This window comes from Dermacentor andersoni, chromosome 1 (assembly GCF_023375885.2).
Source record: "Dermacentor andersoni chromosome 1, qqDerAnde1_hic_scaffold, whole genome shotgun sequence".
NCBI lineage: Eukaryota > Metazoa > Arthropoda > Arachnida > Ixodida > Ixodidae > Dermacentor > Dermacentor andersoni.
The window spans coordinates 398,369,488-398,380,945 of NC_092814.1; the positions used below are offsets into that span (position 1 = coordinate 398,369,488).

Genomic DNA, 11,458 nt, shown 5'->3' on the forward strand with positions numbered 1-11,458 from the left:
TGACAGCGTCTGCGTAGTTATAACCGTCACATTCTATAAATGGCCAAAAGTTTGTTAAAATAACCCCATATTTGACACAAGGTAGTATATAAGGAAACCTACGCACTTTCTTAACAAGAATTCCCGTTCTGAGCTAAGTGCCTCTGGCTACACACGGAGTGATATTTCATTTTCTGAGTTCCACGCTTTCTCACAACGTTGTAATTCTTTAGCACTGTGCACAGGGGCGTAATCTTGCTTGGAACGGGCTAGCGGTAGATGCTTAAGCTATGTTCTCAGGAAATTCGCCTGCGGCAAACATGCAATGTAAATCTTGCTAGCTATAAACAATCATCAAGAAGTTATTTCAGTAATCACTAATAGGGCTGAAAACGACTGTTCAATTCTTTTTGCAGTACTCTATCTCGTAAATGCTTAAAAACATAGTTACGCTTGCTGCGTGTTGACGGGGCGCCAGACCCGTGCCCTGTTCACCTCATGGTGAACGTCGATTCGTTTGGTGAAAACGACGCGTTTCCATCCATCAACTGACCAATCCGCATGCTACTCGGCAAACTGGAGGCGTTTTGCCTTGTTCTCTGATAGCAGGAGCGGCTTACGCGCGGCAGTGCGGCTCTTCAAACCTTCCTCATAAAGGCGCCGCTTGATAGTAGTAGTTGAAACTCGGCTAAGCCCAAGGTTTACTTGCAGCTCCCGGACAGACGTGGTGGGGTTGTCTGCTGCAGCTGCCATGATCGCCATGTCTTCCTTTCCTGTTGTTACTCTTCGGCGGGGCTGCCAAGGGGCGTCTTGAATTTGTCCTTCATTTCTATAAGCCGGAATAATCCTATTTACAGTAAATAGAAGACAATTTGTTATCAAAGCGATCGCGTGCTGGGAATATTCCCTCATACATAAATCTATGATACACCTTCTTTCCTCGTCTGAGACTCTCGGCATCTTTCTTCTCTTGCGGCACGAGAAAGAAAAGAGGTCTCGTTGAACAGACACGTCCTCTCTGTTGCGCAGCGATGAAACGAGATGGTAACTTCATCCCCCTAATGACTCTGCGTTTAGTTGATCATGCTAATGATGAAGCGCTTACAGTCATGATAGGGTGACCGATATCAAACAGCTAGCTTAACAGCGTCAAATTAGTCGGGAAAAGACGCTGGAGACAGCATGGCGGCCTGAGTGTATAGGTTTTGGAGCCAAATTTGCGGAAAGTATCAGACAGCATGCAGCACTTCAGTGGTGGCTCATCGCTAAAGAGGCAAAAAGTAGTCACCGTGGCACTTTTTCGATGAACTGATAACATGGTGTTGTTTCAAATGTAGAGTAAGTGCATAAAATGTTTGTCAAGCCATTTCTGCGGACACTGCAAGAAAGCAGTTGCCACGTATGAACTGCAACCACGGCCGATGATGAGAATGGGAACTTCACCGCACGGCGAGCACAACCCGGCGGTGCTGGCGTGCTGTAGCAGACGACACGGCTGAGGCCATCCATGCCTATGGCTGCCACTGCGCCTGTGCGTTAGTTACTCAGGCGCCCACGAGCGGCGCTGCGGAGAGCGCCGGCTGCCCAAAGCCGCGTTCAAATTGGAAGTGGACGACTGTGTACATTGCTTCAATTTCACTTCTTCATGCAATACGTCAAATTGGCGTCACATTACGAAGTACCATTTTGTATATGCCACGCCTAAAATAATATGACGGAATGTCCACAATAGAGCCTCGGGCTCACACCTCACTACTGCCATATTGTGCCGGATGCCACATGCGCAAGCATTTAGTCAGTGTAGCACTGTTGTGTTGCCTGGTGCTTGTACTTTCCACGGTGCCACAAACATGTTAGCTGAGTTTTTGAGCTCATGACATGGGATGAAAAGTGCATGATAGTTAATAGCTAAAATAATGGTGCCTGGTTTCTGCGCACTTTTGTGCATCAGTGCAAGGGGAAAATGACCTATATGTCTTAGATTTCCCTGCGACCCAAAATGCAGGAAGAAGTGGGTTAGAGCCTTGTTCATGTAAGCCTTGAAGTCTTAAATTTGTGTCTTCATGTGAAACGGTGTTCAAGAAGTTTTCTGCCGCACTAGGCATTTGGCTGAGTGACTTAATCAAGGTGATGAGAAGCCTTCTCTAACCCAATATGTAATTTCTAAAAAATGGCATACACTAAGTGAGCATCCAAATGTCAGGTTGTAACATTTACTTCACTGATTGTATGGGCCAGATGTAGCAAGAAGGATGGATATGGCAATAAAACCGCTGCAAGTGTTGACTGATGTTTTCATGTTTGTGAGAAGTGTATAAATTTAGCTTTGTTTTATCAATGCCCTCAAATTGCGTGTACGGCAGTGGTGAGAATCATGTGCCAGTTGCACTATTTTGATTTTCAAGCAAATAGCTGCACCATATTGCACCAAAAATGGCAAAATGACTGAAATTGTATGCAGTTGGGTACCTCTGTCGTGCTTTGGGGAAGCACTTAGTGTGGCATGTGTAGCAAACGACGGGGATTAGACCCGGACCTGGACGTCTGACTCATTCATCATTTGGCAGCAACTGCACGAGAAGTACCTGTGGCCATTGCTCATGCTCGGCGCCCCTTCTTCTTTATTTGCAACACACTCCTGCGGCCGACAAAATTGCTAAAGGCTGCCGGCTTCAAGAAGGTAAACTTTTTGCATAGGACGCCTTATCATGGAGCCAGATATACCAAACTTCAGGCAACATGCCGTAGTGATGCCGTCGTGCTCAGGAAGCAGTTCCATCACCCGGGCCAGCTTCCACGGGATAGGCCGTGAATCGTCGTCGTGCGCCAGGACGTCTCCAACTTGAAGTTGTGATGGCAGCTTCGGTATCGCTTCGTGTGCAGAGCGCAGAAGCAGCAAGTACTCCTTGCACCAGGGCTTCCAGAGATGGTCTGTTAAAGCTTGTTGATGTATGCTTCAATGCCCCAGATTGATACACCCAACTCTCGAAGCAGGCATGTTGCATGTTTGCCAAGTAATAAGTGTGATTCATGCGGTAGATCCATGCGCTAACACGAAGAAGGTGCGAGTACTGGCTGTAGTTTGTGACCTGCAGCAATGCTTGTGGTCGCATGATGGTGACAATGCATGAGGTCTGTGGAGCTAAATCGTTCGCGGTTAAGGGGATTGAGCATGTGACATCGGCCTCCGATGTATGCATGGGGAGAGAAAGCCAAGTGGGGCCTTTCCACCAAAACAACGAACACAGGAGGGTGACTTCAACAGTACCTCTTGTGATAAGTCTGCCAGGTTTTCTTTGCTTCTGCCGTAGGTCCACTTGTTGCCAGCTGTGAGTCGCTGTATTTCTGCGACCCTATTTCTGACATACTGCTTAGACGCCCAGGATCTTGTGACATCCGATGAATGGCTATCTGGCAGTCCAGAAGAATGGTTTTGCTGCCTTGGAACAAGGTATCCTCCTCATGTAGTCACTGAGGCGGGCAGTAGTCAAGCAGAAAAGCTTTAGACGAGGAAGAGACTTGGGCTTTAACGGCGCGATTTGTCCCTTGCTCAGTAAAAAATGTGTACTGTGCACATGTGAATGCATCGATTTCAGAACACGCCATACACCTGCAGACTGGCATCTGCAAAAATGTGCAACTCCATGACTCCAATTGGGTGTTCTGGCAGCCTGTTGACTTGGGGTAGATGAACCTTGCTCAAAGTTGGAAGCTCAGAAAGCCAGGCATTCCAGTCAGTGAGCTGCTCTTAAGGTAGCGGACATTCCCATGGGTGCATAACTTCCAGAGATCTTGAAAAATGAACTTGGCCCGAACAGAGAAAGGCACACGAAAGCCAAGAGGATCAGACAGCCTTGCGAAGCCTTGAAGCATAGTTTGCTTTGTTATAGGCATGGTTGACACAAACTTAATGACATGGTCTGCACTGATGATGATTGAATTGTCACTTCTTTCCCAGGAATGCCCTAGGACCTTTATGGTGTATGGATCGCCACCTTCGTCTTCAAAAGAGGGCCAGTCTTGGAAGTGTTCTTGCAGTATTGAGTGGTTTTGATGCCCATTTATGAAGCTTCATGCCGGCATCCGCTAGAATGGTCCTTGCCTCCGCATAAATTTGGAGTGCTTTCTGAACGTTGTTGCATTGATTACCAAATCTTCTACATAAAAGAATTCTCTGAGGCATACTACTGTGTCGGAAAATTGGCTTTCAGAGACGGAAAAGTGATGATGTAGCGTTGCCGCTAACAGAACTGGGCTTGGCGGGGTGCTGAAGGGGACGCAGGCCATCCGCCACTGAACAGTTGGCGGCAATGGTTGATGCTCCCTGGGGAGATGGGCGATCCACAAGAAATGAAGTGCATCTATGTCCTTGGGTCGAATGACCATCTGCAGGTACGCCTTTATGTCAGCCACAATAACGATTGGATGAAACCTGAAGTTGAGCAGGAGTTTCAATAATTCAGCATCCATTTCTGGCCCCTTTATGAGCAGGCTGTTCAGGGCTGGTTACCGGGATCATGAGACAATGTGTCGAAAACAACTCGGAGCTTGCTAGTGACAGCGTTGCATTGAATCACTCCATGATGCAACATGTACAGGGCATCTACAAACCAGGAGAATCGGGAATTCTCAGGGATTTTGAGTAGTCTGGAAAAACTCGGGGAATTTGTGCTTCTATCAGGGAAAATTAGTTGTAATTTTATTGAAAGGGAAGTTGCGGTAATGCTGTCTCGAGTAACAGACAGGAATCGTAATGAATCGTCTTTGGCACCCTGTCGTCGGCTGGAGGAGTTGCCAGTGTACAGTCAACGACCGACTTACCGGATGCCCGATAATTCGTACGGCTTCACGGTAACATCACGTATTCCATGGGGTCAATGTATCAGAACGTCTGAAATTTTGGACGCAAGAACCCTTCGCCATCCGATTTTCCGGGCTTTTTGCTGTCACAGCAGGTCCGAAGTGGCAGTAATAAAAACCAGCCACCACCGCTACCGTTTTGATTACCTCGCTGCCCCGAACCGGCGCTCTCGCACGCAGATCCGCTGGCAGCCGTAGCCACCACTGCGGCAATGCTAGGCCTAGCTGCTTCGACGTTCGCTATTAAGCTTCTTGCCACCAGGTGCCGTGTTTTTCATTGAAAGAATTCGCCGCTATCAGCAATGGCACCGATTCTGCCATTGTGGTCCTTGCGATTGGCTTCTAAGCTCGGAGAGCATGGTGCGTTGCATATTGCTGGTTCCTGAAAGTCAGCTTTGTCTCTGTACAGAAATGTTACTTGGTGAAGCATACATAAAAGTATTGCGGTGCAGCATAACAAGTGTGGGAAGGGACTATTGCTGCGGGACACAGTATGCATTCCTTAATTATACACGCATGCACCCGGAATCTCCTGTCACAGCACGAGCACCAATATGCCTAACGTGTACCGACAGGCCTTCAGAGCTTTTTCTGATGTGCCTGTGGCAGTTTGAGCCCTTAAGGACAGTAAAAGAAGCATTCATTTTTTCCAACTGGCCGATTTTTCGGACATTTTCATGGCCCCTAGGCAGTTAGAAAAATTGAATGTTGACTGCACAACTGACCAAGAAGATGCTTCAAATGGTCTGTTGGGCGAACGAGTGGTGGAAGGAGGACCAGTACAGAAAGAACCTATACATTGAGGAATCAACAGGGAAGGAAGCGTGCTCTCGCCGTTTTGAAGGAGCTTGAGCTCAAAAAAACAAAGTGTTGGCTGACGTCAAGATGCAGGTGTCCCTCATCCAAACCAAAATAAATAAACTCTTTAAAGCAGTGAAACACAACAGTGAGGTGTTGTGCGCGGCCTGAGAGGGTGTCAAAACAGAAGAACTTCAGTTTGGCCTAGTTGGTGTTTACTGCATGTCATATTGACCCCGTATTTATTTGCGGTCAATATGATATGCTATGTCAGGACAGTTGAGGTTGACTTACGAGCTGTTGAGAGAGAATGTCAATGGTGACAAAGTTCGGACCTCATTCCATTCAGCTTGCCATCAGTTGATAGAAATAGCTCATATTCGAAAATATTTGCTTCTGTATGCATCTTTTTATACGAATCGAATTGAATAAAAATTGATTTGCAATTTTTTTTTAGGAGATTTTATTTGCTGTGCATTTTACTAACCCCACCTTTCTATTCTCTTTTTGCATAAAATAAACACTACTCCTTAGTATTCAAGCTGGATTCAATTGTTTTCTTTAATTTTTTTGTCACATGCTTACTAGAGAGTGACAACATCATGCGACATGGTTTCAGCCCATCTTGACGGAAACCAAAGTTCTGTGTCACTCGCGGAATTTTGCAAAGGCGCTCAGCGAAAACCTGGAAAACTCTGGGAATTTGAATATGTCAACTTGGTAGATGCCCTGCATGTAGTAAGTGTTCAGCTTGAATGGCATATGTTGGTTGGGAACTAGTTCTGCGTGAGTTTCGTCCAAATAGGTCTGGATCATCTTGTCATATTAGGCGAGAAGATCTGGTTGTTGTCGTCAAGACCTGGCTGCCGAATAAAGAGAGGGACCTCGTAGTGTCCTTCTTTCTTCGAAACGTGGCATTCAAACTACTCAAGAACCATGTGGCCATGATATCTATTTTCGGGTGGTTACCTGCCCTGGTTGCTTAGTGGCTATGGTGTTAGGCTGCTAAGCACGGGGTCGCAGGATTGAATCCCGGCCACGACAGCCGCATTTCGATAGGGACTAAATGCGAAAACACCCATGTAGTTGTATTTAGGTGCACATTAAAGAACCCCAGGTGGTCCAAATTTACGGAGTACCCCACTACGGTGTCTCATAATCAGATCATGGTTTTGGCATGTAAAACCCCATTATTTAATGTTAATCTATTTTCAGGATTATCTCGCACCCCAAGGGCGTTGAGGCGCTATATGGAAGAGATGTCCACGTCTAATAAGGCATCGTTTACCGCAGGCTCTCTGACAGCAAGGAAAAGTGATGTGGTTTGTACAGCAGAACCTTTGGATAAGTTTTGGAGTGTACTCTGGACGGTCCACCCAAAAAGGTTTTCCACTGCCATGACCTGTGGCGCTAGTTGAGTTATCTGTCCGATTACAATGTCCCAGCAGAAGTCAGAGCCAATCAAGATACTGATCTTGTCCTCCTGGAAAGTCATCGCCTCAGAGCATGCATCAGTGGAAACAAGACCGTGGTGTGTCATCATGGTGATGATCGTGCCACCTGCTGGTGGGCTGGTTACCGCAGAGATTTTTGGCACTTCGAGGGCATCTATAGTGGTGTCGTTGGTACTGTGCTGGCTTTGGAGTGTGAGGGACACTCGGTTACATGTAAGGGTGACAGGACGATGCGTTTTCCCAAATGCAAATAAGTTGAGGCACTGAATGCCTTGAACAGGACAATTAAGTGCTTGAGCAACGTCCTGCCGTATGAAAGTGCACTGACTGCTCGTGTCTAGAAGGAATCGTGTCTCGTGTCTCGAATCGTGTCTCGGCTCGTGTCTAGAAGAAAGCCTTGCCAGATGCGCCACTGCCCAGAAAACATCGAGATGTGCAGCTTTGGCAGGCACGATGCAGCGGGCCACACTCCGGGTGATGGGCTGCTGGGTGCGGTGGCGGTTGCTCTCTAGGACTTGCAGCTCGGTAGCGAGGCGCACGCTTGTCTTGGTAAAGCTGACCTTTTGTTCGTACTCGAAAGCTCTGGTAAGGCCCGCTTCCAGGTCTTCATACCCAAGCGTATCTTGTATTGCCCGGTCGAACTCGATGGGCTCCGCCTGCTTCACTAATATGAGCTTGAGGTGCTGGTGCAGCACCCGCGTAGCGGTGGCCTCATCTGTCAGCAGGGCATCGATCGTAGCAGTGGTCTTGGTGATTACCTCCTGGACGAAGCCGCACTTGTTGCGGAGTTGCTCCATTGCCGGAACTCGAGGGCCAGATGGCAGGGTGGGTTTCGGCACACTTGAAATGTAACAAACAACGACGGGGATTAGACCCAGACATCTGACTCATTCGTCATCTGGCAACAACCGTGTGAGCAGTGCCCGTGGCCTCCGCTCGTGTTTGGCACGCCTTCTTCTTTATTTGCAACAGCATGTATGGTATGACATAACATAAATGACATGCATGACAAGCATGACATGCATGTAATGAATGCTTGTTCTGCATGCCATTCATGTCATGAGATTCTACATGACATCCCATGACATGCATGTCATGTAATTCATGCCATACTTTGTCGTGCATGTCATGTCATGCCTATACTGATATATACTGGCTGTTTCAGTGAACACTCAAAAAAATTGTTAAAGGTTGCCTGTGGCAAACAACACAATTCCAGTTCATGAGTTGGTCTACTCGAAGACGCGTACATTACTTGCAAAAAAAAGAAATTGAAATGTGTAATCAACTAATTAACAAAAATTCGCTAATCAACTTTTTAACTAAATTGCCTTGTGGCCTTGCCATTTACAAATTTTAGCTGTGGAGTTTTCAAGGCGGATCCATTTGGAACAAATTCTCAGGGTGACACCAGTTATGAGATATTAAATCCTGAACTTTACGCAGAAATGCATTGACATTCCAGTTACTTATGTGCTTCAATGCATAAAACGGCTTTTTGTTAAGAAAGTAAGTGGAACGCCAATGCATGTCTTTACAAAGTGTGGGAATATTTTGAAACTGGTGTCATCCTGAGAATTTGTTCCAAGCCTTGAAAACTCCACAGCTAGAAATTGTAAATGGCAGGGCTCTAAGGCAATTTAGTTAAACAGTTGATTAGCGAATTGCTGATTAGTCGATTGTGCATTTCAGTTGTTTGTGCAAGTAGTGTCCGCCGCTTCAAGTAGACCACCTCATGAACTATAATTGTGCTATCTGCCACAGGCAACCTTTAAGAATTTTCGAAAGTGTTCGCTGAAACACCCTGCATATGTAGGTAATGGAACATCTACAATGGCATCATCCATCCCATTATCATGTCATTATAGCCATTAATACACGCATATCCTGATATATATTCAAAGTTGTATGTGCTGTGTGGTATACAGCACACAATTGGTTGCAAAAGCAAGAAAACTTGTCTGCGCCCCACTGCAAGTACAAAACACTGCTTCGCCACTGCTTGCCCCACTATGGTGTCGCAACGAGAAGCGGCAGTGGGGGGCTGGTCCAAGGCTGTCGCCACCCTGTAAACTTGTTTGGCATTGAGGCACCCTGAGCAACAGACAAAGAAGGAAACACACTGGACAAGCGCGCTTGTCCGGTGTGTTTCCTTCACAGTTGCGAGCAGCAGCCCCCTGACCTGTGTTGTGGACTTCCCAGTGTTCTAGTACACTATGCTATAGTAATCAGTGGAAACTGTACGGGTAATGTTTCATTTAGATGCAGCCCGTGCTGCTTTTACTGTTTTGCAGTGCTCTGGGGGTCATCCGAAATATCTGGTGTATGGATAAATACGTCTAAATTATGAGAGTTTGATGCCATTAAATAATACATGTGGTCGCCAGATTCATAGGGTGAGTCCAAATATCCACTTTTGATTTCAATTTTGTCATGGATCTATGACTGTGCTGAACATGATATAAATCCTTAATAAAAATCTTGCAGACTCTTCATGCTCCAATAATAGTAGTCATGCACCAATAATACAGTTTGTGCTCCACACTAGTGTCAAAGCGAAACTTCTTTCTCTGGTTCTTCAAAAATTGTTCATTTCTGGCTCACCTCCGGGCGACAAATTAATGGTTCTGTTTTGAGGCAGCTTATGTTTGCATTTCCCAAGAGTAATTACAGGCAAACAGCGTAAATGCATTTGTAGAAAAATGTGGCATGCTGCATGAAAGAGTGCAAGCAATTGTGTGTGTGCAAATTTCTTCATGCTGAAAGTATATCTACAGGTGGTGGACCTCAGAAGCAGTATGCCATTTACATACTGTTATGTAACTAGAAGTGCTTGTACATCTCGGCGACTATATAGGTCTAGCGGAGAGCTATTTGACCATCACCAGTTTCAAACACTAACAAGTGTACTAATTCTGACCAGCCACGTTGAAAACTACAATAACGGTGCTGGCACTAGTAAAATCATGGTGTGCAAGTGTGCAAGCACAGCCAGTGAAGCCATTATTCTGATTTGCACAACTGTTGGGTTAACCCTGTGCTCCAGACTACTGTGAACTGATTTTGGGCCCCTGGCATTTCTGGAACAGTTCTGGTTTATATTTGCAATAGTGATGCTTCGACTGAATTGACAAGTGGTGAAAATGTTTCAGATGCTGCAGAACCTGGTGGCCACTGCCCTGATGGTCCTTGTCACCGTGGGCTACAAGACCAAGCTGTGCGCCCTGGTGTTGGTGCTGTGGCTAACAGCAGTGAACGTGTGGGTCAATGCATGGTGGTCGGTCCCTTCGTATCGGCCTATGCGTGACTTCCTCAAGTATGACTTCTTCCAGACCATGTCGGTCATTGGTGGACTACTCATGGTTGTCTCGCTGGGGCCCGGTGGTGTGTCCCTCGACGAGCACAAGAAGCACTGGTAGAGCCACTGGCAGCTGGCCCACCTACACAAACTGTGCTGCATATTTATTTTGTGCTTCTGCACTGGTGATTTGTAGGGTTGGGTGCATTATTATTGTACGGGTTGCAACACATTAATTGCGTAATGGATTTATGAGATGAAAGTAAGACAAACTGGAACTGTATGCTTTGAAATAGATTGAATGAAAAGGCCATTAAACAGTTTCTCAACACAGTTGTTGCATACTATGTGGTACAAAGTTTTTTTGCAAATAAAGCTGGAATGAGTGTCTCAGCAGCCATGCTTTGAGGGATTTCACTGTACCGGCCTGTTTATTCACAGGCCCTTGAGCAAAATCTTAGGGTTGGTGAACAACACTGACACATTTTTTTGCATGTTTTGCTGCTCATGCAGTGAATTAAAGGTTATGAGCTGCGTTTGCTTCTTGGGCACCTCGAGGAAAACCTTGTGTGTGTTGGGTAGGTTAAGAAAAGCTCATGATGTTGAAACCACCAAGAGGTGATTATGGCGGCTAGAGCTGTCCATGGTCTCTCACTATAGTGCGGTGTGTTTGCGTTATGACAGAACAGTTTCTTCCTAGGCAAAAGGTGCTTTAGAGGCTGAGGTTTGATCTACAACATCAGTAATTTTTTTCTGGCTCTATTGTCAAAAACGGCACTTCAAATTCTTGAAACCCATCAATGTGGACACCTCAGATGAAGTCTGTTTCATTACAGGATCAACACTTCTGTAAGACATCAGGGAAAGTTTTATATAAGCCTTTCCTTTTTAAATGCCGTGGAGTGCAATTTGGCCTGTTCAGCAGGTGCATTACCTGAAATCGCAAGGGAAACGACTAATTTATAATCTCGAGACGTGTTGCAAAGTAGTCATGTCTACTTAGCAAAAATCCCAAGGCTGGCACAAAATGTCTTTAAAATTTGCTGCATTGTGTTTGCCTCTAGTTTAA

General features: G+C 46.0%; 1 protein-coding gene across 1 annotated transcript in view; it reads left to right on the forward strand.

Annotated features, from left to right (window-relative positions):
* Surf4 (Surfeit locus protein 4) overlaps positions 1–10,785 on the forward strand; it is a 132,446-nt gene extending 121,661 nt beyond the window's left edge. The window contains exon 5 of the mRNA XM_050168366.3: positions 10,244–10,785. Within this exon, the coding sequence (XP_050024323.1) occupies positions 10,244–10,510 (267 nt within the window). The 3' untranslated portion in view covers positions 10,511–10,785. The remainder of the gene's footprint in view (positions 1–10,243) is intronic.
* The last annotated feature ends 673 nt before the right edge of the window (positions 10,786–11,458 follow it).